This window comes from Onychomys torridus, chromosome 4 (genome assembly GCF_903995425.1).
Source record: "Onychomys torridus chromosome 4, mOncTor1.1, whole genome shotgun sequence".
In the NCBI taxonomy this organism is placed as follows: domain Eukaryota; kingdom Metazoa; phylum Chordata; class Mammalia; order Rodentia; family Cricetidae; genus Onychomys; species Onychomys torridus.
This window is the reverse complement of record NC_050446.1, coordinates 149584858-149610909: the sequence shown is the minus strand read 5'-3', so window position 1 is coordinate 149610909 and position 26052 is coordinate 149584858. Positions and strand designations below refer to the sequence as shown.

The 26052-nt window shown below is 42.9% G+C and overlaps 2 protein-coding genes across 2 annotated transcripts in view; both read left to right on the top strand.

Annotated features, from left to right (window-relative positions):
* The window catches only part of LOC118582415 (cysteine-rich protein 2-binding protein), a 42461-nt gene that overhangs the window by 4494 nt on the left and 11915 nt on the right, over positions 1 to 26052 (top strand). Inside the window, exons 2-6 of the mRNA XM_036185276.1 lie at positions 3002 to 3674; positions 5774 to 5892; positions 10818 to 10939; positions 19590 to 19771; positions 25597 to 26013. Coding sequence (XP_036041169.1) covers positions 3413 to 3674; positions 5774 to 5892; positions 10818 to 10939; positions 19590 to 19771; positions 25597 to 26013 — 1102 coding nt within the window. The 5' untranslated portion in view covers positions 3002 to 3412. The remainder of the gene's footprint in view (positions 1 to 3001; positions 3675 to 5773; positions 5893 to 10817; positions 10940 to 19589; positions 19772 to 25596; positions 26014 to 26052) is intronic.
* The window catches only part of LOC118582416 (protein PET117 homolog, mitochondrial), a 41818-nt gene that overhangs the window by 4544 nt on the left and 11222 nt on the right, over positions 1 to 26052 (top strand). The window contains exons 2-6 of the mRNA XM_036185277.1: positions 3002 to 3674; positions 5774 to 5892; positions 10818 to 10939; positions 19590 to 19771; positions 25597 to 26013. Of these exons, the coding sequence (XP_036041170.1) occupies positions 3002 to 3148 (147 nt within the window). The 3' untranslated portion in view covers positions 3149 to 3674; positions 5774 to 5892; positions 10818 to 10939; positions 19590 to 19771; positions 25597 to 26013. The remainder of the gene's footprint in view (positions 1 to 3001; positions 3675 to 5773; positions 5893 to 10817; positions 10940 to 19589; positions 19772 to 25596; positions 26014 to 26052) is intronic.

The following is a 26052-nucleotide window of genomic DNA, read 5'->3' as shown; positions in this document are numbered from 1 at the left end:
TTAGATTGAGGTTCCCTCTTCCCAAATGGCTCTTGCTTAGGTCAAGTTGACATAAAGCTAACCTGGATAAAAGATCTTAGGTTAGTGTGGCAAGTGGGAGTTAGAGGTGTGAGGCAGTCACTTGGAGGAAGGTAGGAATGGTGGGTGGAGATGAAGATCTTAGCACAGGCTCATGTCCTCCAAAAGGAGGGCTGGAGCTGGGAGATAAGTATTGAAGGATTTTGTGCTGTATCTTGGTATGAGAACACTGACAAGAAGACCTGGGGTTTTAAGAAGGTTGAGCCAGTACTTGGGAGGCTAAGGCAGGAGATCTTGACTTTGTGGTCAACTTGGGCTAATTACAAGAACTCATCTCAAACAAAACAAAAATTGAATTTCAGTTAAGTGTCCATCCAGGCAATTTTTTTCTTCTTTTAAGGTTTTATTTTATTTTGAGACAAAGTTCCCCTATGTAGTTTTACTTGGCCTGGAACTAAAGATGTGTACCACCATGCTGGACCTGAGCCCTGTACTCTTAAATTTCCTAACTCCCTTGTGTAGCAAATGAAGCTATAGACCTGGAAGAGGCTCAGCAAGTACTAGGTGAGTCTTTTTTTTTTTTTTTAATTAAATAAACTTTATTGTAAAAATAACAACAAAAAACCCTTGCAAATAAATAAAAAACATCACACACTAAAGTTAATGAGACTCAAAGACTGTACAGCTCAATGAACTACTATAGTTTTTAAGTTTTTTAAATTTATTTTATTGTTTTATATTTATGAAAGTTTGCCTGTACGTATGAGCACTACATTCATGCCTGATCCCATGGAGGTCAGAAGAGGGCATCACGTCCCTTTGGACTGAGTTACAGATACTTGTGAGCTGCCATGGAAATTGAATTCAGGTCATTTGCAAGAGCAAGCGCACTTAAGCCCTGAACCATCATCTCTCCAGCCCTTCTATACAGTTAAGAGTAGGCATTCAGAACAGAAGCTGTGGAGCTTCACATTAAATTGTATACTTTCGATATCAAATATATTTTACGCACTTGCCACCAAACCCAAAAAATCCATGACAGAATTGGAACTAGAAAAACATTTAGCTTATATTCTCTTTTGTAACATGTGTCTAAGCCGGGCAGTGGTGGCGCACGCCTTTAATCCCAGCACTTGGGAGGCAGAGCCAGGTGGATCTCTGTGAGTTCGAGGCCAGCCTGGGCTACAGAATGAATTCCAGAAAAGGCGCAGAGCTACACAGAGAAACCCTGTCTCAAAAATACCCCCCCCAAATAAATGAACAAACAAACAAACAAATAAATAAAAAACGCATGTCTATTACCACTCATTCCTTCCTCATCCCCTTATAGCTTTTCTTGTTCTCTTTCCATCAGATTATACTATACCCACATGTGCATTTGTTTGTATATATACAAATATCATTGGCTAGATTCTGCATATGAGATTTCTTTCTTTGTGATTATATGACCTTGCTCAATATTATACATTCTATCATTTTCCTACAATTTTTTAACTTTAATTTTCTTTAGAGCTGAGTAGTATTCTGGTGTGTGTGTGTGTGTGTGTGTGTGTGTGTGTGTATGCATGTGCACTTGTGCACATGTGCACGCGCACACACATCAAATTTTCATTATCCATTAATTTGTTGGTGGACAGCTAGGTTGATTCCAATTCTTTCTTAGGCCAGTCTTTAAAAATAAAGATGAGTGGCAGGCAGATCTCTGCATTTGAGGTCAGCCTGGTCTACATAGGGAGTTCCAGGAAAGTCAGGATTACATAGAAAGATACTCTTAAAAAGATATAGAGGGGTTGGGGATTTAGCTCAGTGGTAGAGTGCTTGTTAGCAAGCGCAAGGCCCTGGGTTCGATCCTCAGCTCCACATTTAAAAAAAATAATTAAAAAAAATATATATAGGGACTGGAGAGATGCTTCAGTGGTTATGAGGACTAGCTGCTCTTGCAGAGGACCTGGGTTTGATTCCCAACACCCATGTGGTAGCTCACAATCATTTGTAACTCCAGTTCCAGGGTATTGGACACGTTCTTCTACCCCTACAGGCACTGTATTGGCATTACTTGTAGATAGAACACCCATATACATAAGTAGAATTCAAGTTTTTAAAGTGAAAAAAAAAAATCTCATGAAGCTTCTGTTAAAAATGTACTCTTGTGAGCTACAAACTATAAAATATTCATAATAGTAACTGAATGGGCATTTTAAATTTCATCTTAGGCACCAGGTTCACATTCTGAGATTGTTTTTAGTATTTACCAAGGTAATGACCGTTGAGGAACTTACTTTTTTCACTGGTAATTGTCCTTTTTTTTTTCTTTCTAATTGTAATTGATTGGGAATTTTGTATTTCTGCCTTTTCATGATAGAAGTCCTTTATTTTCTCACATTCTTACTGTCTTTTATTCTCTTGACATTTATTGTCTGTCTCAGGTAACTGCTTATAGGAAGGTAGTTCACAGTTTTGCTGTACTAACTCATCACATTTTAAAAGTATCTCTTAGAGCCAGGTGGTGGTGGAGCACACCTTTAATCCCAGCATTCTGAAGGCAGAGCCAGGCAGATCCTCTGTGAGTTCGAGGCCAGCCTGGTCTACAGAGTGAGATCCAAGACAGGCACCAAAGCTACACAGAGAAACTCTGTCTCGAAAAACCAAAAAAAAAAAAAAAAAAAAGTATTACTTAGCAATTAAATTTATAAAATTCAACATAGTGCTAGTTTTTTTATATTTCATTAATTCCTATTTAAGTTTTCTGTGTTCAGGGATTCTTACAATGTGGTAAGCAGTCAATTCAGTATTAACATAACACATTACCAGATTTACTTGGTGGTTTCTTTATGTACATTGTACAGAAGTTAAAATTGTAATTGGGTATTTGAAATCGGAACATTTTGAGTGTATTTTGGTGGTGCTGTTATTTAGATTTGGAGGCACAGGATGGGAGCCACCTGTTCAGGGGGTAACTAAAATCTGCTTCTTATGTTTTTAGAGGCTTCGTGACGGAGTAATCAGAGACATTGAGAGGCAAAATCAGAAAAAAGAAAACATTCGTCTTTTGGGAGAACAGATTATTTTGACTAAGCAACTTGAAGCAGAAAGAGAGAAGATGTTAAAAAAAGGATCTCCAAACACTTGACTTTGTGAAAAATTGGTGGGGTAGCCCTGGGTTAGTGTATGTATAAGTGGGTATGTGCATGAGTATGTGTGTCCATAGAGACTAGCTAGTGAGATCTGTCCATTTAAACTTTATTAAATAAAGGACAGTGGATCCTGTCTTCCAAATCACTTCTTTTAAGTCTGTTCTGTGTGGATTCAGTACTCGTGGGCAGATGCTTTTCTGAAGTTGTCTGGAGAGTCTTGCAGCAGTCCCTGTCAGCTTAGGAGAGCTTGTGAGCAGGGAATGATGGAGAGTAACATCCACCTGGGTGCACTGCTGAGTCGGCATGATGATGAAGCCACAAGAACGTCTACCTCGGAAGGGCTGGAGGAAGGTGAGGTGGAGGGAGAGACTCTCTTGATTGTCGAATCAGAGGATCAGGCATCTGTGGACTTATCTCATGACCAGAGTGGGGATTCCCTCAACAGCGATGAAGGAGATGTATCGTGGATGGAGGAGCAGCTGTCTTACTTCTGTGACAAGTGCCAGAAATGGATCCCAGCCAGTAAGGAGCTTCTCAATTCCTTTGATTGGTCAATCCCTGTGTGTTTTCCAGTCTGTGAAAAACACTAATAAAATAGACTTGAATAAAAGATAATTATTATATTTATTATTATTAATCTAGTTTACCAAATGTAAATTTATATGAAAACACATTATTTTGTTTTTAGTTTTCTAAGACATTCATTTATTTTATATGTATGTGTGTGTGCCTGAGTGTATGTACACCATGTGCATGTAGTGCTTGCAGAGGTCAGAAGAGACATCAGATCCCCTGGAACTGTTATTACACATGGTTGTGAGCCACTGTGTGGGTGCCGAGAACTGAATCTGTATCCTCTGCAAGGGCAGTAAGTGCTCTTAACTGCTGCGTTATCTCTCCATCCTCACAAAAACACATTTGTATTAATAAAAATTGTTGATCACTATCCCATTGTTAAATTAACATTCTGGATGGTAGCCCAAGAAAAATTAGGAATCCTGGTTACTTAAGGAATTGGCCATATTTTCCTAACAAGATTAAGCTGTGGGTTGTGGAACACATTCTGCTGCCAGTATAGAATTGAAGTTCAGGTTCACAGAACCTACTGTGTTAGAGTTGACATCTGTGGAATACTGTTGTCTTCTGATGGGAGGTTAGAACTGGCGGAGCAAAGACGTTTGCTTCCTGCCTGGAGACCAGGCCTATTCTCCACTCTGGGCCTCTCACCTGCTGGAAGGAGTCACAATGCACAGACCTTGAGGTTTTCAGCTGCCTGTTTCATGCTTTGTCAGCCATCATGATCCTTAGCCACACAGCACTTTCCATTAGGCAAGAGACAGAAAAGGCATGTGTACTGGAGGCATGCTTTATGTAAGAGTTCATAGCTAGTGAAATGGAGCAATAACACCTTTAGTGAAGTGGGTCATTTTCTGGTATGTGGAAGCTTCTGTTAAAAATGGATTCAGTTGTTCAAATTAATAGCTACTCTAAATAGTTAACAGTAACAGTTGATAGAAAACAACCTAGAATTGACTATTTAGCTGATTTTTGCTTCTTAGCTATCTAGGAAAGCTAGGTTCCACCCCAAACCTCTGGCTTTTCTGTTGTCCTCACAGGGTAGATTTTTAAGGTGACTTTCATGACTGGGCCCTGCTAACTGTTTTAGGGAGGTTAGTTGAACTTTTCATTTTTTTTTTTTTTCCAGAGCAGAGGACCGAACTCGGCCTTGCGCAAGCACTCTACCACTGAGCTAAATCCCCAACCCTGAACTTTTCATTCTTTCTAAATAATGCTTTGTGATTCCTAGGACTTTTCGTACCTTTTTGTTTTCTCTGGAATATGCACCTGTACAGCTTCCCTGCACTCCTGTTCTATAGGCAGCCTCTTCTGGCCAATTTCTATTCTCCCTTGGGCCCAGTAGACCCTTATTCCCTCCATAGTGGGGTTGGGCATCCCTTTTCTATACCCTTACACTGCCCTGTGATGCACATTACATCCTACTCTGGAAGTTTTCATATTGTACAAAGCATCAGCAGCACCTAGGAGCTTTAAGGCAGAGCCCAGACTCAGACTCAGACCGAAGCTTTCATTTGGGGCAGACATGGCCATAGTAAGGCAATAAAGCCCAGCCACCTGGTGGTTCTGATGCTCCAGAATCAGAGAATCCAGAACCAGTGCAGTTGTGTTTACCTGTGTTCTTTCCTGCCTCCAGATTTATGAGCCCACGAGAGCAGGCTCGGGTCACGTCTGCCTTACACATTGCATATCCAGTTCCTAGCCTGGTGCCTGGCTGGTGGTGCAAGCTCAGGTATTCCCTGAATGTTTGAAGAGATCTGCCTAGAGGAGTCAGGAATGTGGCTGCTGGGAAATCCAGTTAGAGTAATCATACCTGCTTTTCCAGGACTTTTCTCCTAAAAGCTAAGGAGCCACAGGTTCTAGGAGGGGCGTGTGCCTGACATTAGAAGGAGAAACACCTTTTTCCTCTCTGCTGCTCTCCTGGGTTGGCCGCAGAAGAAGGAAAACCCACCATGGAAAACTTGGAAATCTGATCGATTAACTGAGCCTTTGGGTTGCCGCTGCATGAGATAAACCCGTGATGTGACTTTTGTTTTTTCTCGTAGGTCAGCTGAGGGAACAGCTCAGTTACCTTAAGGGCGATAACTTTTTCAGGTTTACTTGTTCCGATTGCTCGGCAGATGGCAAGGAGCAGTATGAACGGCTAAAGCTGACGTGGCAGCAGGTGAGTACCAAGCTCTTCTCCAGAAGCAGCAGATTGAGTGCCCAGGAAACGAGTGGCCATCCAGAGTGAGGAACTTCAGAGTGGCGTGGGGGTAGGGTGCCTTACACTTCACAATGGAAAGGGGTGTGTGGAAAGAGCACTTCGTGGTTTAAAAATATACTCCGTGCTAATTTAGTGAATTCTTGAGAATCTGAATCGATTTCACTTAAGTCATACCAAGCTTAGACTCAACTGAAAACCAGGCCCACATTTTCTGGCAGTCATTTCTGGCATAATAAAACCAGAGGTAGCTACACTGGAAATAGATTTGGCAGAAACAATTTGACTTGATAACAAAGACAAAGTAACCAACTGGTTCAGCCTTCCTGCATTTGAACTTGGAGACAAGTCTGTTGATGGATCTAGCTGTCTCAAATACTAAAAAGTTAACTTTTTACCGAACTTCAAGTTATATTAAATTGTTTGGTTTTATTTTAATAATGTAACAAGGTATAGCCAGTCCTCAAGTTAAACATTAAGGAACTTTACAGTAATCACTGGTTTTGTTGATGTTAGTGATACTGGGGTCATACCCATGGCCTTGCTTACATTAAGTGCTATACCTGTGAGCTGTGCTCCAGACCCCCTGGGTGTCTTGCTTTTGAGTTTATTTTTATTTCTTTGACATATACTGAGTACCTACAATGAACCAGGTATGATTTGAGGTCTGGAGAATGCTGAGGTGGGTGAACCAACTGAAGTCTCCACCCCAGGCCTTAGGGGCCACTGACATTCCACAAACAGATGAAGTGATAATTACCCTAGCATTCCTTCCTTTGAAGAAACAAACAGTGAGGGGAAAGATTTTAGATGTGCTGTGTTGGCCACTTGGGGTTCTTGTCAACTGACTGTAGTTGCCATAACAATCTTCATCACCAGTGCTTTTTTAGGTCACTCCGGGAGACCTGTCAGTTGATTTAGGAGGCTGTTTGACTTGCCAAAAATACATAGGTAGAAAATCAACGGGCAGTGGTGACGCACGCCTTTAATCCCAGCACTTGGGAGGCAGAGGCAGGCGAATCTCTGTGAGTTCGAGGCCAGCCTGGGCTACTAAGTGAGTTCCAGGAAAAGGCTAAAGCTACACAGAGAAACCCTGTCTTGAAAAACCAAAAAAAAAAAAAAAAAAAGAAAGAAAATGAAGGAAGTTTGAATTAGTAAATAGTCCAATGAGGGTCACAGTTGCACTTTTACCCCTGCAGATGTCATGCTATATGTAGGCCAGGTATGTTACTATGAAGAGAATTGCAGATACATAGGTGGACTTGTACTTAGCCTGCAAGTAGCATCTCATAAAAGCTGGAAAATGGAGGAAAGCAAATTTAAGTGGCCATTTTCAAGAATGTTAGTTTTCTACCTAACATGTTAGAAATGTAATGTTTTTAAAAGAAAACTTACTTCTTAACTATTGGCCCTGTTTATGTATGTACTTAATCAGGTTAGCACTGATTGAGAAAACTTTTTTCACTTCTAGAAGATATATTGGTTGTGGATAATTCCCTAGAAGGAAAAAGTCATAACTTAAATTATAAATCTTAGATATACATATAACTTAGGTATACATTCTTATAAGCTACCAACCAGCTTTTCTGGACCAGCTAGTCCTCAGTAACTTCAGTAGGGGTCCAGGTACTTAGAGCATTATAGTTTGTGTTTTCAGCTTTTTAATCTCACACTTTATTGAAGTAAGGAAGATGCTTGTAACACACAGCATTTTCTTTGCATAATAAAATCCTACCAATAAAGATCCACCCTCTAGATGGAAGACCCCTTCCCTCCATGTCCCTCTGTGTCTTCTCTTCCTCCTGGTGACTCTTGACTTGCAGCACAGAGGAGAAACTTTGCAGAACACCTCGGGGGCTAGAGACACTTGACATTCTTGTCCTGGACTTCTGACACAGACAAGCATTCCTTGTCTGTGCTCTTTCTGGGCACAGTTTAGACAGTTCAGACAGCCCTGGAAATACTTTGTCCAGAAGACCAGCTTCCTTACAGTGAGCTTGGTCTGGTGTGAGTAGAAAACTGATCTGGCATTTAAGCTTTTAGATCACCTTCTGGAAGAGGAGGAACAACAGATCCTTTCAGATTAGTGTACATTATGTCCAATGAATACTGGTAACAGAAAAGCCATTTTCAAGTAAATAGCTTATAATTCATGAACTATGTTAAACATACTGGGAATAAATAACAGGCAGGCATCTACGCTTGAGATTGACAGTGAATACATGTTTCTGAGTAGGAGTCTGAGAATGGCCAAGCTTATTCCATAACTAAGGTATCTTTTGATGATAATTTTCTTTCTTTGAGGTAGAAGATATTAATGTAAGATGTACTGTTTTTATTGTTCATGTGTGACCATCTCCAACACTTTCTCCCCAAACTGAAACTTGATATCCATTAAGTGACTCTCATCAGTTCTAACTGTTTGAAGGAGGTCATGTGTTGGCTGATGTTGACCTAATGTAAAGATAAGTGGAAGACCCTTGAACAGTCTATTTGTGGGGTAAAATGTTCAGATGCTGTGCACATGATAACGTGCAGAAAGTTGAAATTCTGTGGTGTAGTTCCTGGGCCCTTTGCATGGTGTAGATGTGGAGATAACTCTTCTCTTAGAATCGCTGGGAGGGGTGGGAGGGGTAATGTGGTGAACACACCTAATGGTTGCTTTAATTGTAGTTTTTCAGACCTCCTTGTAGAAAGAGGGTTATTTAAGAATTTTTCTAGACTCTGTTTTCTATTCAGTTTCTTAGACTCAGTGTAAGTCATGGTGTTTTAGAAGATTTATTTTATGTGTATATGCATGTCTGCACATGTGTGCAAGTGCCTGCAGAGGCTAGGAAAGGGTGTTGGTCCCTGGAGGTGGAGTTACAGGCAATTGTGAGCTACCTGACGTGGATGCTGGGTCTTCTGGAAAAGCAGCAATCTCTCTAGCTCCTATGGTTTTCATTGTAGGATGAGACCATGGTTTTCAGTTGCTTCTACAGTTTTGTCCATTTCTATAAAATTGCTTATATAAAACATCTGCATGAATATAGATGCCAGGAATTATCTGAAAGCATAGCCACTAAAATGCTAAAAACTGTTTTTTAAATTTTTTCTTTGTTATTACTTGCTTTTTTTTGGAGACAGGATCTTACTATGTATCTAAGCTGTCGTTAAGTTCACAATCTGATCCCAGCCTCCTGAGTACTACGTAATTGGAACCTAACTACTCATAGCAAAAGTGCATGCTTTTTTTCATGTAGAAACTTTAAAGGAATTAAGATTTTATTTGTGTGTGTGTGTGTGTTTGTATATATATATATATATATATATATATGCAGGTGTTTGTGGAAATCAGAGGGCTGTTGGATCCCCTGGAGCTGGAGTTAAAGGCAGTTGTAAGCCTGATGCTAAGAACTGAACTCTGGAAGAGCAGCATGGGCTCTTAACTGCTGAGCTAGCCCTGCAGCCCCTGGTGATTATTTCCTGATTGTAGCACAAATCCTAATTGGTCTTATTAATTAAAACCCAGAGTCAGATATCAGGATGAAAGCTGAAAGATCAGAGAAGCAGAGCAGCAGCCACTAGTTCTTACCTTTATGAAATCCTCAATCAAAAGTGACCTGAGCTCCTTCTCTTCCCGCCTTAATATTCCTTTCTCTGCCCAGCCTGCCACTTCCTGTCTCAACCTCCCTAGTGCTGGGATTAAAGGCACGTGCACTGCGAGCAAAGACATGAGATCCCAAGTGCTGGAAACAAAAGTGTGTGCCACTCTTTTAGACTGGATCAATCTTGTGTAGCCCAGGGTGGCCTTGAACTCACAGAGATCTGTCTGCCTCTGCCTCCGAGTTCTAGGATTAAAGGTGTGTGCCATCACTGCCTGGCTTCTATGGCTACTAGTGACTGGTTTTGCCCTCTGATCTTCAGGCAAGCTGTATTTGTTGGATCATACACAAAATATCACCACACCTGATGGTGGGTTTCAGATGCTTTTTACTTCTTACTTTGCTCTCTTGTGTGCTATTGAAGTCTTCTATAATGGCATGTGTTTTTGCATTTCTGGACCGTACTTCTCATAGTAGGCCAGGAATCATTGTCTGTAAAGGTGACAGGATTGGACTAGATAAGAGTTGGTAACTGAGCTTCAGGATGTCTGGGAGCCCTCTGTGAATGGGATGGGCAGCCAGGCCTTTTAGTTCCCTGCCCCTTGTTTAGTGTTCACTCCATCGAAGAAAGGTATCTACAGCTCCAAGTGGCTGTGTCACTGAGCAGATAGATTCCTGTAACATTGGCCATGTCTAGAATTCTGAGTCATGTCTTTGCTCTGTAAAAAAAACCTTAGAAAAGCCGGGCAGTGGTGGTGCACGCCTGTAATCCCAGCACTCAGGAGGCAGAGGCAGGTGGATCTCTGTGAGTTGGAGGCCAGCCTGGTCTACAGAGCTAGTCCAGGACAGGCTCCAAAGCTACAGAGAAACCCTGCCTTGAAAAACCAAAAAAAAAAGCTTAGAAAAGTATGCATTCAGAAATTATTTTTAACATTGAATAAAGGCTAGCACCATCAGTCAGAACATACTGTATGGGTCAGCTCCTGGTTGTCAGCAAGTAACCCCTGTTCAGAGCTGCTGTGAACAGCAGGGTGCTTGTGACTGTGCCTGCTGATCAGCCCAGCCACACACCAGACCTTTGTGTGTGACACATACGGAGCATTGTACCTAATAACTGAATTAGTGATATCTTACAAAAGCAAAAAAAAAAGACTCTGCCCAGATTATTGCAAGAACTCATCCTCTGTGTCCTCCATCCCCCCAGCCCCCTAATTGGAATGTAAAACAGATTGGCTTTCCCCCATGGATACCTACATCCCTCCTCAGGCTACCCTCCCAGCCCGTCTTCCATTTGTGTTTTAGGTGGTCATGTTGGCAATGTACAACTTGTCTCTGGAAGGAAGTGGACGTCAAGGTTATTTCCGGTGGAAAGAAGATATCTGTGCTTTTATTGAGAAACATTGGACTTTTTTACTAGGAAACAGGTAACACGATTTTAAAACATCTTATACTGGAAGAAAGATGTAATAAGGTATACACAAGCTGAGAACCTAATTTAACCCTGATAGGGCTTTACAGTGTAACTCAAAGGGGAACTGTATACCAGAAAATGTGAGTTTGTATTGTTTCCTCTCCAGAGGAGAGCAGGTTTACAGAACATACTGCTTTTGCAGATATTCTTAGTGGTTTTTGTTTCTTTTTTCTTTTTTTTTTTTTTTTTTTTGTTTGTTTTGTTTTGTTTTGTTTTGGTTTGGTTTTGTTTTTTTGAGACAAAGTTTCTCTGTAACAGCCCTGGCTATCCTGGGACTGCTTTTGTAGACCATGGTGGCCTCAAACTCAGAGATTCACCTGCCTGTGCCTCTGCCTCCCAGTGCTACGATTAATGGCAGGTGCCACCACTGCCTAGCTTTCTTCTTAAGTTTTTTAAAATGAGGTTTCAGTAACTAACTTAAGGAAACAGGACTGTGATGTCCTTTTAAAATGGGGGACATAGAGGTCAGAAGAGAAACAGAAAGGGCAATTAATACCTGTAGCCATTTAGCTTGCTCTTAATTAATCTCTTCTTTGTAGTCTTTTCTCTTATTAACTCTAGAGGCACACCTATACTTTTTGCCAACAGTGCTAAGCAAAGTTTGCCACATTAACACACATGTGGGGGTTGGGGATTTAGCTCAATGGTAGAGCGCTTGCCTAGCAAGCACAAGGCCCTGGGTTTGGTCCTCAGCTCTGAAAAGCAAAACAAAACAAAAAACCCACACACATGGCTACGTGGCTCATTCATTAAGCACTCCTGCTGTAATTGTGGTTTGAGTTTTGCTTCTCAGCCTTCTTGCTGGCTGCATTTCTTCACTGGAATTAGGGATGAACATCAGACTTAGGCCTGCCTAGCCCGAGACTACATGGTAAATGCCATGTCGATCTAAAGAGCCCTGAGTATTAGGGATGAGTGTTGCTGTACTGGTGAATCCTGGTTCTTGATTGTTCTTTGAGGTCCTAGTTAAGATGCATAAACGCTGCAAACTAGGTCAGCATAGAGATGACACAGAACAAAGTCGGACCGCATCCTGAGCTCTGGCAGCCTGCTGCCTGCTCCCTCAGAAGTTAGCTTTGCTCAGGTTTCCTACAGGACTGAAGGCTGCTATGAGAGTAGAACAGACTCCAAACATTTACCTAAGGGGCCATTTTAGTTCTAGAGTTCTCCAGTGTTCCTGAGAAAAGAGTGGGCAGCATGACCAGTGCCTTCTCATAAGAAAAGGAAATACGTTGTTTTAAGTTAATGCCCCAGTAGGGAATTGATACACACACACACACACACACACACACACACATTTTGGTTTTTCAAGACAGGGTTTCTCTGTGTAGTTTTGGTGCCTTTCCTGGAACTCACTCTGTAGATTAGGTTGGCCTCTGCCTCCTGAGTGCTGGGATAAAAGGTGTGTGCCGCTGCCACTGACGCCGCCCAGCCCTGTTTTTATTTATAAGGGACCAAAAATGGGGGAAATGGTTAAATAGATCTTGGAATGTTTTCATGATCTTGAGTGCCTTCTGTTTAGTGAATTATCTTCTGGAAGAAAGTGAATGTAAATTACCTGTTTTTAAGACTATTGCTATTACTTATTGGAATAAGAGTTGTTCACCATGTTCCAGAGCAGGTTTTGAGAGGAACCGGCCAAGGCTTTTTTGTTTCTGACATGCTAGTGAGAAGCTCTCACTACTCTGAAGTTTCTGTGTAGTTTAATCATTAAGCCAGTAGGTTGAGGTTATACTGGGGTATCACCTGAATTACTTACTTAACTTATCCTACTTAAATGAAGTTGTTTTAAAAACATACTTATTTTTAAAATGACATCACACTGTTAGTGGTAAACTGTATGATTTGCTGTAAAAAGAATGTAACTGAATGTCTGTCCACTAATAACTCAACAGTAGGACATCATAGTTGGATCCCATGCTGTAAGGATGAGGCCAGCATTCTGCTTTGGTCATAAAGACCATGAGTATAGTGAGAGTGTACAGTGGTACATTTCTGTAGTCTAGCCATAGGATAGGATTAGAATTAGAAATCACTGTGACTCACTCAGTTTCCTGAGTGTCCAGCAATAGTGCTGACACTCACTGGGGAACTGCTGTAAACATCAGTGATTGCAAAGGTCCCCAGGTGGTTACCAAGTGCCTAGATATCTCTACGAGCAGGGTCACTGTCCACAACAGAAGCACCTGTAAGTTAAACTTTTTGTGAGTTATTTTTATTCTGTTCTCTGCAGGGCAGTACTTATTTTATTTTTTTTAATGATTTATTTATTTTTATTTTATGTGCATTGATGTTTTGCCTACATGTATGTCTGTTTGAGGGTATCAGATCCCCTGGAACTAGAGTTACTGATAGTTGTGAGCTGCATGTGGGTGCTGGGAATTAAACCTGGGTCCTCTGGAAGAGCTATCTCTCCAGCCCCTTTTATTTCTGAGATAAGGTTCCTTATAGCCTAGGCTGGCCTCAAACTCACTGTGTAGCTGAAGATTCTTTGAACTTTTGATCTTCCTGCCTCTCCTGGAATGTTGAGATTACAGGCTTACACCACTATGCAGTGATGGGTATAGAGCTTAGATCTTCTTGCATGCTAAGTAAGTACTGTACCAAATGAGCTACTATTGGTGAAATTATTAAGGCCACTCCACGTAGTTAAAAGGGAGGTTTATTTTGTGGAGTAACTTACAAATGAAGGGATAGGTAGGTTGTAGGGTCTGGCAAAGGTATGGTGCAGTCCGGCGGTGTTCTCTGGAGAACTCTGCTCGGTCTACCTCCAGTGTCCAGGGTCCCAGAACCAAGAGAGATCTTCTACTTCCTCCTCCGCCCTGCCTTGTGGGCGTGACCATTACTGAAGCCTCAATGGGGGTTGGAACTTCCAGGCCAATTCTGGGATGGCTACCACTACAAGCTATATCCCAGACCCAGCCCTTAAAATTTTAAATATGGTAACTCCTCATTTGTCCCAGAATCTAAGGGAATAGTACTCTATGTAATGAACTTTTAAATTTGGCTAGATTCTTCACTGATGTTTTATTAGTTTAAATATGTGAGTTTATTTAAGAACAACTTTTTTTAATGTATCATTATAGAAACAGGGTAAAGAGCATGTGAGAACTTAATTCCTATAGATTTTTGTTTCATCTGTTTTTTGTGTTTTTCAGATAGGGTCTCATTATGTAGCCCTGGCTGGCCAAGAACTCACCTCCAACTCAGAGATCTGCCTGCCTCTGCCTCCCGAGTGCTGGGATTAAAGGTGTGCACCACCATCAAGCAGGGTTTTGTCTGTTTTTTGAGGCTATATTTTAATGTGTAGCCCTGGCACTTCTGGTTGTCTCTGTGTAGCCCAGGCTATCATCCAACTCAGGAATATTCCTACCTCCGTCTTTCAAGTGCTAGAATTGTAGGTGTGTACCACCATGCCTGGCTCTTATAGATTAGTTGCCATTGTATATAATTTCATTTAATCTGCTTTTACAGTCCTGGCCTTGAATGCTTGTAGAGGATAGTGTGTGTGTGTGTGTGTGTGTGTGTGTGTGTGTGTGTGTGTGTGTGTGTGACAGAGAGAGCTCATTTAGGTATAACATGCCTGCAGGTATGCACAGAGGCTGGAGGGTGTTGGATCCTCTGGAACTGGAGTTGCAGATGGTTGTGAGTCACCTAATGGGTGTTAGAAATTGAACCTCTGTAAGAGCAGTAAGTGTTCTTAACTACTGATCCATCTCTGCAGCCCCAATAAAATAACATCCCATTTTATTTGATAATTTTGTTATGTTGTAGTTTAATAGGTAATTAGCTTCTTATTCTCCTTACTTGTACATAAATGGTATATCTTAGCCAGTGGGTTTCAGAGTTGATGGAATATGCTAGAAGATAGTCATAATGCTTACATTTTTAAAAACTGTCTGAAAGCTGAGTGTAGTGGAATGTCACTTTAATCCCAGCACCCTGGAGGCAGAGTTAAGAGGATATCTGTAAATTCAAGGTTTACAAGTTCCAGGCCAGCCAAGGCCATAGAGAGAGACACTCTCTTAAAAACAAAACAAAAAACAAACAACAGCATCTGGAGAGTTGGCTCAATGGTTAAGAGCACTTGCTCTTTCTGAATACCCAGATGGATTCCCAGTGCCCACATGGCTGCTCCCACTCATCTGTCGCTCCAGTCCCAGGGACTCTGAAGACCTCTTTTGAATGTCACGAGCACCTGGCACACATTGTACAAACACATATGGAGGCAAACACTTATGAACATAAAATAATAAAATAGAATAAACAAATTTAACAAAACAAAACCTCAACTACCTAAAGATGATCCTGGGCCACACTGTCCCCACCTATTATAATCTCATTTGTAGAACTATGTTAAGGAAACTATGTTTGAGCTCTGGAGTTTAATAAAGGCTTACATCTTCTAGGGAATTCAGTGGTCAGTTTCAGTTCTTAGCACCATAGCAGATGCTATGCCACTACTTATATGTCACCTACCTCCAGCCCGAGGCAGGGAGTTGTATACACCTGGTTTTGTGGCTGCTTACAGATAGACTATAGAACCCAGGGTAGCCAAAAAGAACCTTCTATAAATACTGTGTTTGTGTTCGGTCACTGGTTGCTACTTATCATCACACCCATGAACAGAGACAGCATCCAGTGTCACTGCATCTCCCCCCACTGCAGATGTGGGTAATGAAGTTACAAAAATGGGGAGTAAGCACGTAAAAAGATGCTCAAAGTTACTATTACTAGGAAGTTGCAAATAAAATTGCTGTGAGGTACCACCTCACCCTACAGGGCAGCTGCTCTGAGGTACCAGCTCATCCTACAGGGCAGCCCTCAGAAAACAAATGGGCATGGTGGCCCCATTCAGGAGCAAGAGTCAGGAAGATCAAGAGTTTGAAACTAAACAGAGGCTATGTGGAAGTTTGGACACATAGTGAAAGCCTTCTCCTTGGATCAGTCAGTGAATGACAACTGTATTAGCACACCCACACACCCAGGATAGGAAGATAGAATTGCATGAACATAAAGTCTGGTGACTCCTCAAAAAGTTAAATGTAGGATTATCATATCTAGCAGCTCTACTCTGGTCCTCACAATAACTAAAATGAGGAGGCAATACCAGTCTTTCCACACATGATTATAAGCATAGTATGTGCATGTAATGGAATGAATATTTAGTCTTAGAAAGGGAGAAAATTCTGCTGTGTTACAACATGCATACATCTTAAGAACACTATGCTAAATGAACTCAATCATAAGCACACTGTATGACCCACTTACACTAGGTAGTTAGAGTAATGAAAATACATAGGTCCAGGAAGTAGAATGATGTTTGTCTTTGGTTGGAGAGCAGGGCGGACTTTGAGAGAGTTATTTGTTTAATGAGTGTAGAATTTGCTTTGTACAATAAAATGAAGGTGGGTGATGGGAATGGTTGTAGAATATGAGTGTTTGTAATGTCTACTGAACTGTGCACTTAAAAGTAGTGAAGATGTACATAGTTTGCCTATTTCACCACAATAAAAATTTGGTTCTGAGAGGGGTAGGTAGTTGAAACCCATTTTCACAAAAGTGTTGCTACATGCTCCACCACAAACTGACTCCATTCTGCACAAGTAGTGCTGTCTGCTGTGTCTGTGCTGTGCCTTTCACAGGCTGTGTTCACTTGTGGATGGTTCCTGGATGAAAGTGCCATAAATGGATGCATTAGCAGCAGAAGGTTACAGCCTGCCAGTCCTGGAGGCTGGCAGTATGAAGTCAAGGTGCTGGTGGGGCCATTCTTCCTGAAGCTGTGAAACTCGGCGTATTCTTAGCCCCTCCCCCAGCTGCTCTCAGCTTCCTGTGTTCCTTGGTTTGTAGATGTCCTCCCTACATCTCTCTCCTGTGTCTGCATTTGTCCTGGGTCCTCATTTCCCAGCCTTGTATAAAGACAATGCCAACAGGCACTGTTGCTTAGCACTTGCTGCTGAGCTTGACAACCTGAGCCTGATGCCCAGGACCTGCATGGTAGGAGGAAAGAATCGATTCCTTAATCTTTGACCTACACACACACACCCCCCCCCCAATGACATCATCTTACTGCTTGAAGTCCCTAAAGAGACAATTTCCTGTAGGTTTCTTGTCAAGTCCTAGGGATTATGGGTGAAATATTTTTATGGGAGGAGCACAGTGTTGTGAAACGTCACTCGAGAGGTCTTGGTAGGTTTGAGCCATGAGACACACCATGCAGGCAAGGCATCCACGTGGAAAGTTTTATTGGGGGGAAGAGAGGAAAGGAGAAAGGGAGGGAGAGAGAGAAGAGGTATACACCTTGTGGGAATAGAGAGAAAGAGGGGGTAAGGAGTTTTCTCTTAAGAATGACATGGGCGGGTCCCCAAGGGGCAGGTCTGAATGCCAACTGTTCCTAACACACAGTTCAGCCAGTATCATTGGATATCAATCTTATGAACATTTAGATTATTCCAGTTTGTTTTTGTTGTTGTTGTTGTTTGAATCAGCCTTGTAAACAATATTCTCATATATATTTTATGTTTCTTTCCTATCTTTGATTTCCGGGTTCCAAAGATACACACATGAAACATTCTGAGAGTAACTCCGGGCAGTAACACACTAACTAGCAGTGTGCGAGTGCTCATGTCTCATACTTTTGTTGTTGTTTGGTTGGTTGGTTGATTGGTTTTTCAAGACAGGGTTTCTCTGTGCAGCTTTGCGCCTTTCCTGGATCTCGCTCTGTAGCCCAGGCTGGCCTCAAACTCACAAAGATCCGCCTGCCTCTGCCTCCTGAGTGCTGGGATTACAGGCGTGCGCCTCCACCGCCCGGCCCAGTGGTTTTGTTTTTGATTTTGTTTCTTTGTGTATGAGTGTTTTTGTCTTCACATCACTTGCATTCCTGTTGTCCACAGAGGTCAGCAGAGGATATTGGGTCCCTGAAACCGGAATTATGGATGGTTGTGAGCCACCACGTGGGTGCTGGGAACTGAACCCAGATCCTCTGCAATAGAAGCCCCAGGGAGCCTTGGACATTTCATTAAGAATTGCTGATATAAGGGCTGGGGCGATGGCTTAGAGTTTAAAAGCACTGGCCCTTGTTCTTTACAAGACTCAAGTTTGATTCCCAGCACCAATATCTCAGCTCCCAACCATCTGTAACTCCAGCTCCCAGGGGCTGTCTGTCTCCAGGGCACCTGCACACACACATGCACAATAAAAATAAACCTAAAACTGGGTGGTTTAATCCCAGCACTTGGGAGACAAAGGCAGGCAGATCTCTGTGAGTTCAAGGTCAGCCTGGTCTCAGACTGAGTTCCAGGATAGCCAGAGCTATAACACTGAGAAACCCTGCTTGAGGGAAAGAGAAAACAAAACAAACAGAAAACCTTAAAAGAATTGATGGGTTGGTTGAGCTGGGAGGAACATTAGCTGTTTGGTAGGCATGCTGCTGCACTTTTTCTTGTAATTTTTTGGATCCTAATGGCCACATTAAAAGACATTCCTTGGCAGAATGATTGCCAAGGGATGGGTGGGCATGAGAAAGCAGGAAAGACAGTTTCTCCCATGGTCTTACCCTTGGGTGAGGGGGCATGGGTGGGAAAGGTTAAAAAAGTGGGGATGTAGGAGAGATCCTTGGAGCCCAAAGAAGCCGTTGCCCATGGATTGGGGGACTGGTGTAAGCTGTAGCTCTTACTAAACTTTTCTCTTCTTTGTCTAGTACGTTTGTTCCTTTTCTTTTGTTTTCTGGCTGTTAGATTGTTTCCCTTTTGTGAAAGAGTTAGTTTTTGAGACTTTCTGGTAATCGCTTTATGTTTGCAAAGTGGAAATCGTGGCCATTGAAGTAATTTTCAGTAGATGAGTGGTGGCCTTCAGCGTGTTTCTCCACCTGTTATGTTTGCTGTCTATGAAGCATGTCTTGGAACCACTCTAGTATGTCAGGGCTTCCTGAATCAGACAGATGTGTTCTCCAGGTAAAGTAGGACTAATTCACCAGTACTAATGATTAACTGTGTTATCAGTGCCAGGCTCATAGTCAAGAAAGCTGGCTTGCTTTCTTGACACTGCCCCAGCCTTCCCCCCCCCCATGGTTGGTAAGTGCTTGCTCTCCTTCCCCCCCCCCCCCCCCCAGCTGAGGACCAGAGCCTTGCCTAGCAAGTGGTCTACCACTGAGCTCAATCCCCAACCCCAAGTGCTTGTTTTTTGTTTGTTTTGTTTGTTGTGTTTTTTTGAGACAGGGTTTCTCTATGTAGCCTAGAACTTGCTCTGTAGATCAGGCTGGCCTAGAACTCACAGAGATCTGCTGCAACTGCCTCCTGAGTGCTGAGATTAAAGGCATGCACTATGTCTGGCTGTGATAAGTGTTTTATGTTTGAATTACTTCATTTGTTCCTCTTAGTCACCCTATAAGGTAATTCTGTTATCCTGGTTTCACAGAGAAGAAACTAAGGTAGCAGGAAGGTGATGGAGCAAGGACTTGAAGCCAGGCAGACCCCAGCCCCTTTCTCTGGCTGCAGTGCTCTGTCTCTCCATTTGGCAGCCAGGCATCAGTGAGAGTTAAGCAGAATGTACTTGCCCTGCTATGATCACATTGAAGCGCCAGTAGATTTTGACCTGTGTTTTAGGAAGAAGACTTCAACCTGGTGGAGCACGGTCGCCGGCTGCCTCAGTGTGGGGAGTCCTGTGTATTTCCGTTCAGGCGCTCAGGAATTTGGAGAGCCTGGATGGTGGAAACTTGTCCATAACAGGCCCCCAACAATGAGACCTGAGGGAGAGAAGCTGTCTGCCTCTACTTTGAAAGTGAAAGGTAAGATGTGAGAACTGCCCAGGACCCAGAGACTCCTCGCTGCATCTGGAGCTCTGAGGCTGGACAGTTTCAGTCACAGGGGTGGGGAGGTGTGTGTGTGTGGGGGGGCGGGTTTGCTGTATGTAAACACTATAAAAAATTATCATTTTAATAACTAATCAAGTTACTAGATTTATCATTTCCTTTGGTGACTCTCCCCTTGCCCCCTCATTTTTTCTGTCTGCCTGTCTTCACATGGTCTCTGTGGCTAAAGCCGCCCTGAAACTCACTCTGTAGCACACATTTGTGGTGATATATTGTGTCCCCCAATATATTGTGCATCCTAAAAAACATATCTGGGGTCAGAGGACAGAACAGCCACTAGATAGACATAGAGGCCAGAAAATGGTGGCACACAGGCCTTTAATACTATCACTTGGGAGGCAGAGATTATCTGGATCTCTGTTGAGTTCAAAGCCACACTGGAAACAGCCAGGCATGGTGACTCACGCCTTAATCCCAGGAAATAATGGCAGGAAGCAGAAAGGTATATAAGGCGTGAAAACCAGGAACTAGGCTGGTTAAGCATTCAGGCTTTGAGCAGCACAGTTCGGCTGAGATTCATTTAGATGAGGACACAGAGGCTTCCAGTCTGAGGAAACAGGATCAGCTGAGGAATTGGTGAGGTGAGGTGGCTGTGGCTTGTTCTGCTTCTCTGATCTTCCAGCATTTACCTCAATACCCAGCTCCAGGTTTGTTTTTATTAATAAGACCTGTTAAGATTCATACTACACACATTGGCCTCGGTCCTCCTTCCTCTGCCTCTCAAGTTTCTGGATCACAGGCAGGAACCACTCCACTCAATAGAAGATTTCGATGAGCTAGGACCCTCCTTCCCTCACTTCAGCAGCAGGCACTTCCAGTGTTCCTCTGGTCCTCTCCCCAACCCTTCCACCATCTATACCCTTGATTATTTTGAACCAGATCTCAAGTGTCAACATGTTATCCATGAATTTTTCAGTAGGTGCCTTAAGTGTCTCTAGAGATAAGATTTTTCTCTCTCTCTTGTAGTGGGTAGCTGTTCCAGCTTTGACCTTGTTTTGTTTTGTTTGAGACAGGATTTCTCTGTGTAACAGCATTAGCTGTCCTGGAACTCACTCTGTAGACCAAGCTGACCTTCAACTCACAGAGATCCACCTGCCTCTGTGTTGTACAAATCCTAAATGGTCTTATAGTAAAAACCTGGAGGGGGGGGGGGGCACTGGAGAAATGGCTTAGAGGTTAAGAGCACCAACTGCCCTTCCAGAGGTCCTGAGTTCAATTCCCAGCACCCACATGGTGGCTCACAACCATCTGAATGAGATCTGGCACCCTCTTCTGCATACATAATAAATAAATCTTTAAGCCCAGCACTCGGGAGGCAGAAGCAGGTGGTGGATCTCTGTGAGTTCGAGGCCAGCCTGGTCTACAAAGCGAGCTCCAGGACAGCCTCCAAAGCTACAGAGAAACCCTGTCTCAGGAAAAACAAAAAACAAAAAACCTGGGCCGGGCGGTGGTGCCGCACGCCTTTAATCTCAGCACTCAGGAGGCAGCAGAGCCAGGTGGATCGCTGTGAGTTCGAGGCCAACCTGGTCTACAGAACAAGATCCAGGACAGGCACCAAAACTGCACAGAGAAATCCTGTCTCGGAAAAAAAACAAATTAATTAATTAATTAATTTTAAAAAAGAAAGGAAAAAACAAAAACAAAAAACCCAGAGCCAGATATTGGGGTAAATGCTAAAAGATCAGAGGAAACAATCCACAGCCACTTCTCACCTCACCACTCCTCAGCCGATCCTGTCTCCATTGAATCCTCAGGCTGAATGCCTCTGAGTCCTCAGCTGAAAGGCTCTCTAGTTCCTGTCTCCTCACACCTATATGCCTTTCTCTGCCCAGCCATCACTTCCTATCTCAACCTTCCTAGTGCTGGGATTAAAGACATGTGTGCTTCCCAAATAACTGGGGTTAAAGGTGTGTGTCCCCACTGCCTGGCTGTTTCTCTCCTATGCTGGATCAATCTCATGAGGCCCAGTGTGGCCTTGAACTCACAGAGATTCAGATGGATCTCTGCTTCCCAAGTGCTAGGATTAAAGGTGTGTGCCACCACTGCCCAGCCAAAAACCTTGTTAAAGTTTATAAATTAAAAAACAAAAAACAAAACTGGTGTATGCCTTTAATCCCAGTACTCTAGACAGAGAGGCAGGTAGATCTCAAGTGAGTTCAAGTCCAGTCTGTTCTACATAGTTCCAAGACAGCCAGGGCTACCCAATGAGATCCAACACACACACACACACACACACACACACACACACACACACACACACATACACATACACACACAGGGGATTGTTTGTTTGTTTGTTTGTTTGTTTTACTCTTTGGGGGCCCACCACTCAGCTCCCAAATAAATATATGGAGACTTACTCTTTTTTTTTTTTTTTTTAAAGATTTATTTATTTATTATGTATACAGTGTTCTGCCTACATGTATGCCTGCAGGCCAGAAGAGGGCACCAGATCTCATTACAGATGGTTGTGAGCCACTATGTGGTTGCTGGGAATTAAACTCAGGACCTCTGGAAGAGCAATCAGTGCTCTTAACCTCTGAGCCATCTCTCCAGCCCCTTCTCTCTCTCTCTCTCTCTCTCTCTCTCTCTCTCTCTCTCTCTTTTGCCGGAGCTGAGGACTGAACCCAGGGCCTTGCGCTTGCTAGGCAAGCACTCTACCACTGAGCTAAATACCCAACCCTCCCCCCCTTTTTTTAAACATGTATTTATTTATGGTATAAATTTTTTTGTTTTTTTTAGACAGGGTTTCTCTGTGTAGCTTTGCGCCTTTCCTGGAACTCGATTGGGAGACCAGGCTGGCCTTGAACTCAGAGATCTGCCTGGCTCTGCCTCCCGAGTGCTGGGATTAAAGGTATGCTCCACCACTGCCTGGCGACTTATTCTTACTTATAAATGACCGACCTTAGCTTGCTTGTTTCTAGCCAGCTTTTCTAACCTAAATTATTCTGTTTCTCTTTAACTATGTTTTGCTTCTGGGCTTTTTAACCTTTCTTTATTCTATATATCTTTCTTTCCTTCTTGCTCCATAGCTGACTGTGTGGCTGGCCCATGTCCTCCTCTCCTCCTCCTCCTTTTCTTGCTTCTCACTCCTCTTCTCCTTTCTTCTCTCAAGCCTAGATGTCTCCTCCTATTTATTCTCTCTGCCTGGCAGCCCTGCCTGTTTTTCTCTCCTGCCTAGCTATTGGTGGTTCAGCTCTTTATTAGACCAATCAGGCAGGCACAATAACACAGCTTCACAGAGTTAAACAAATGCAGCATAAAAGAATGCAACACATCTTTGCATTATTAAACAAATATTCCACAGCATAAATGAATGTAACACATCTTAAACTAATATTCCACCACAGTGAATATGGGTGTCAAATAGCACTGAAGAATGTACAGTTTCCTACAGTCTCTTGCCTGGAGTTTCTTTTCCCAGAGTAACCACTATTACCTCTTGTGAATGCTATTAGAGATTATCTCTAGATCTGAGCCTGTTCTCTCTCTCTCTCTCTCTTTCACACACACACACACACACACACACACACACACACACACACACACACCATAACTAGGTATAATAGCACACACTTGTAATCCAGCACTAGAGAGGCTTGAGACATAATGATTATGATTTCTAGGCCAATCTGAGCTACAGCATTTTATTTTGACTGTCTCAAAATGAATAGAAAGCAGAAGCATACTGTAATATTAATCCTTCACATTTCCCCTTAAAATGCCTTGGGCATCTTTCAATTATAGTGCATGTAGATCTACCCTATTTTAATTTCCTTGACTGCATTATATGACCATTTTATGGTAGCATCAAAACATTCCCCTGTTGTCTTAGTCAGGGTTACTCATTTGTTTTGTTTTGTTTTGTTTTTCGAGACAGGGTTTCTCTGTGTAACTTTGTGCCTTTCCTGGAACTCACTCTGTAGCCCAGACCGGTCTCGAACTCACCGAGATCCACCTGGCTCTGCCTCCCAAGTGCTGGGATTAAAGGCATGCGCCACCACTGCCCAGCTTGTGCCACCACCGCCCGGCCAGGGTTACTCTTCCTGTGATGAAACACTCTGACCAAAAACAACTTGGGGGAAGAAAGGGATAATTCAGTTTGCACTCTGCAGCATTGCTCATCATCAAATGAAGTCAGGGCAGGAACTCAACCAAGGCAGGAACTGATGCAGAGACCATGAGGAGTGCTGCTTCCTGGTTTGCTTTCTTTTTTTTGTTTTGTTTTTTGTTTTTTGAGACAGGGTTTCTCTCTGTAGCTTTGGAGCCTGTCCTGGACTAGCTCTGTAGACCAGGCTGGCCTCAAACTCACAGAGATCCACCTGCCTCTGCCTCTCGAGTGCTGGGATTACAGGCGTGCGCCTCCACTGCCCAGCAATTTTTAATTCTTATTTTTAAAATAAATTTGTGTGCATAGGGAGGAAGGCATGCCACATTATACCTGTGGAGGTCAGAGAGTGATTTGGGGGAGTGTCTTATGGAGCTCTGGTGGTCAGGGTCAGCAGTTGCCTGGGCTCTCTGAGGCAGAGTCTGCTGCTAGGTACTCAACTATAGCCCCAGTACCCGAGGCAGTCTCATGTAGCCTGCGCTGGCCTTGAATTCTGACCCTCCTGCCTCTACTGCCTGAGTACTGCGATTATAGGCATGAACCCATAGAGTCAGCTTTTGCCCGTTTTTGTTGTTAGTATTTTAAACAGTGCTACAACTTTTCAAATTTTTGCATATGTACATATTATGATAAACTACTGAGAATAGTGTTGATGAATCAAAAGGGTATATTTAGGTGAAAATGTCAGTGGTAATGCTTAAATTATCCTCTACAATGTAAAATTTATGTTTTACAAAAAAAGTCAGGAAGGCACATCATATTCTTGGTGATTGGGTTGGAGATTTAGCTCTGTGGTAGAGCGCTTGCCTAGCAAGCGCAAGGTCCTGGGTTCGATCCTCAGCTCAAAAGAAAAAAGCATGCACCATCATGCTCTTGGTGATCATTATGAAATCTTACGAATTCCAGTATGTGAAAGATAGAATTGATAGTGAAAAACTGTTTAAATTTGCATTGTAGCTTTCGTTTAAGAAAGTTATTGCGATGGGCAGTGGTGGCGTGCGCCTTTAATCTCAGCACTCAGGAGGCAGAGCCAGGTGGATCTCTGAGTTCGAGGCCAGACTGATCTACAACGTGAGCTCCAGGACAAGGACCAAAACTACACAGAGAAACCCTGTCTCAAAAAACCAAAAAAAATTAAAAAACAAAAAAGGAAGTTCTTGCTATATAGGCTGGCATTAACTCCCCATTACCTCTGGCTGGCTTTAAACTTTATATTCTCACTCATCCCTCTACTAATGGAATTATAGGTATGAACCATCACACCCAGCCAAAACTTTTTGATAGTGAGGTAAGGTTTTTTGGTTGGTGTATTCATTGAACATTTCTGTGTATTGAACATGGTGGCAATGGTAAATTATGAAAGAAATAGTTATCATTAAAAAAAAAAAAAGGAATAGTTAAGGGGATGGTTCTGCCATTAGGAGCACTTGAGGCTTTTATAGAAGGCTTGAGTTCAGTTCCCAGTACCCACATCAAGGTGGCTCAGAACCTCCTGGATCCAGCTCCAAGGAATCAAGTACCTTCTCTCACCTGTACATAAATGCCTAGAAACACATACATGGACATAGAAATAAAATATATTTTTAAAAAGAACAGTTAACATGGAAATTAGACATTTCTTCTTTTCTGGCAGCCTCAAAACCAACATTGGATCCCATCATCACTGTCGAGGGCCTCAGAAAACGGGCAAGCCGGAATCCTGTGGAGTCTGCCATGGAATTGAAAGAGAAGCGGTCCCGAACCCAGGAAGCAAAAGACATCAGAAGAGCACAGAAGGAAGCAGCTGGCCTGCTTGACAGGAGCGCCTCTTCTACCCCTGTCAAGTTCATAAGCCGAGCCCGGAGGCCAGATATGGTTCTGGAGAAAGGAGAAGTGATTGACTTCTCGTCCCTGAGCTCCTCAGACCGCACCCCCCTCACAAGCCCATCTCCTTCCCCTTCTCTGGATTTCTCTGCTCCGGGGACACCAGCCTCGCATTCGGCCACCCCAAGCTTGCTTTCTGAAGCAGACCTCATCCCAGATGTGATGCCACCCCAAGCCTTGTTTCATGGTAAGACTTGCTGCTGTTTTCCTCCTTGGGGGTGAGTCT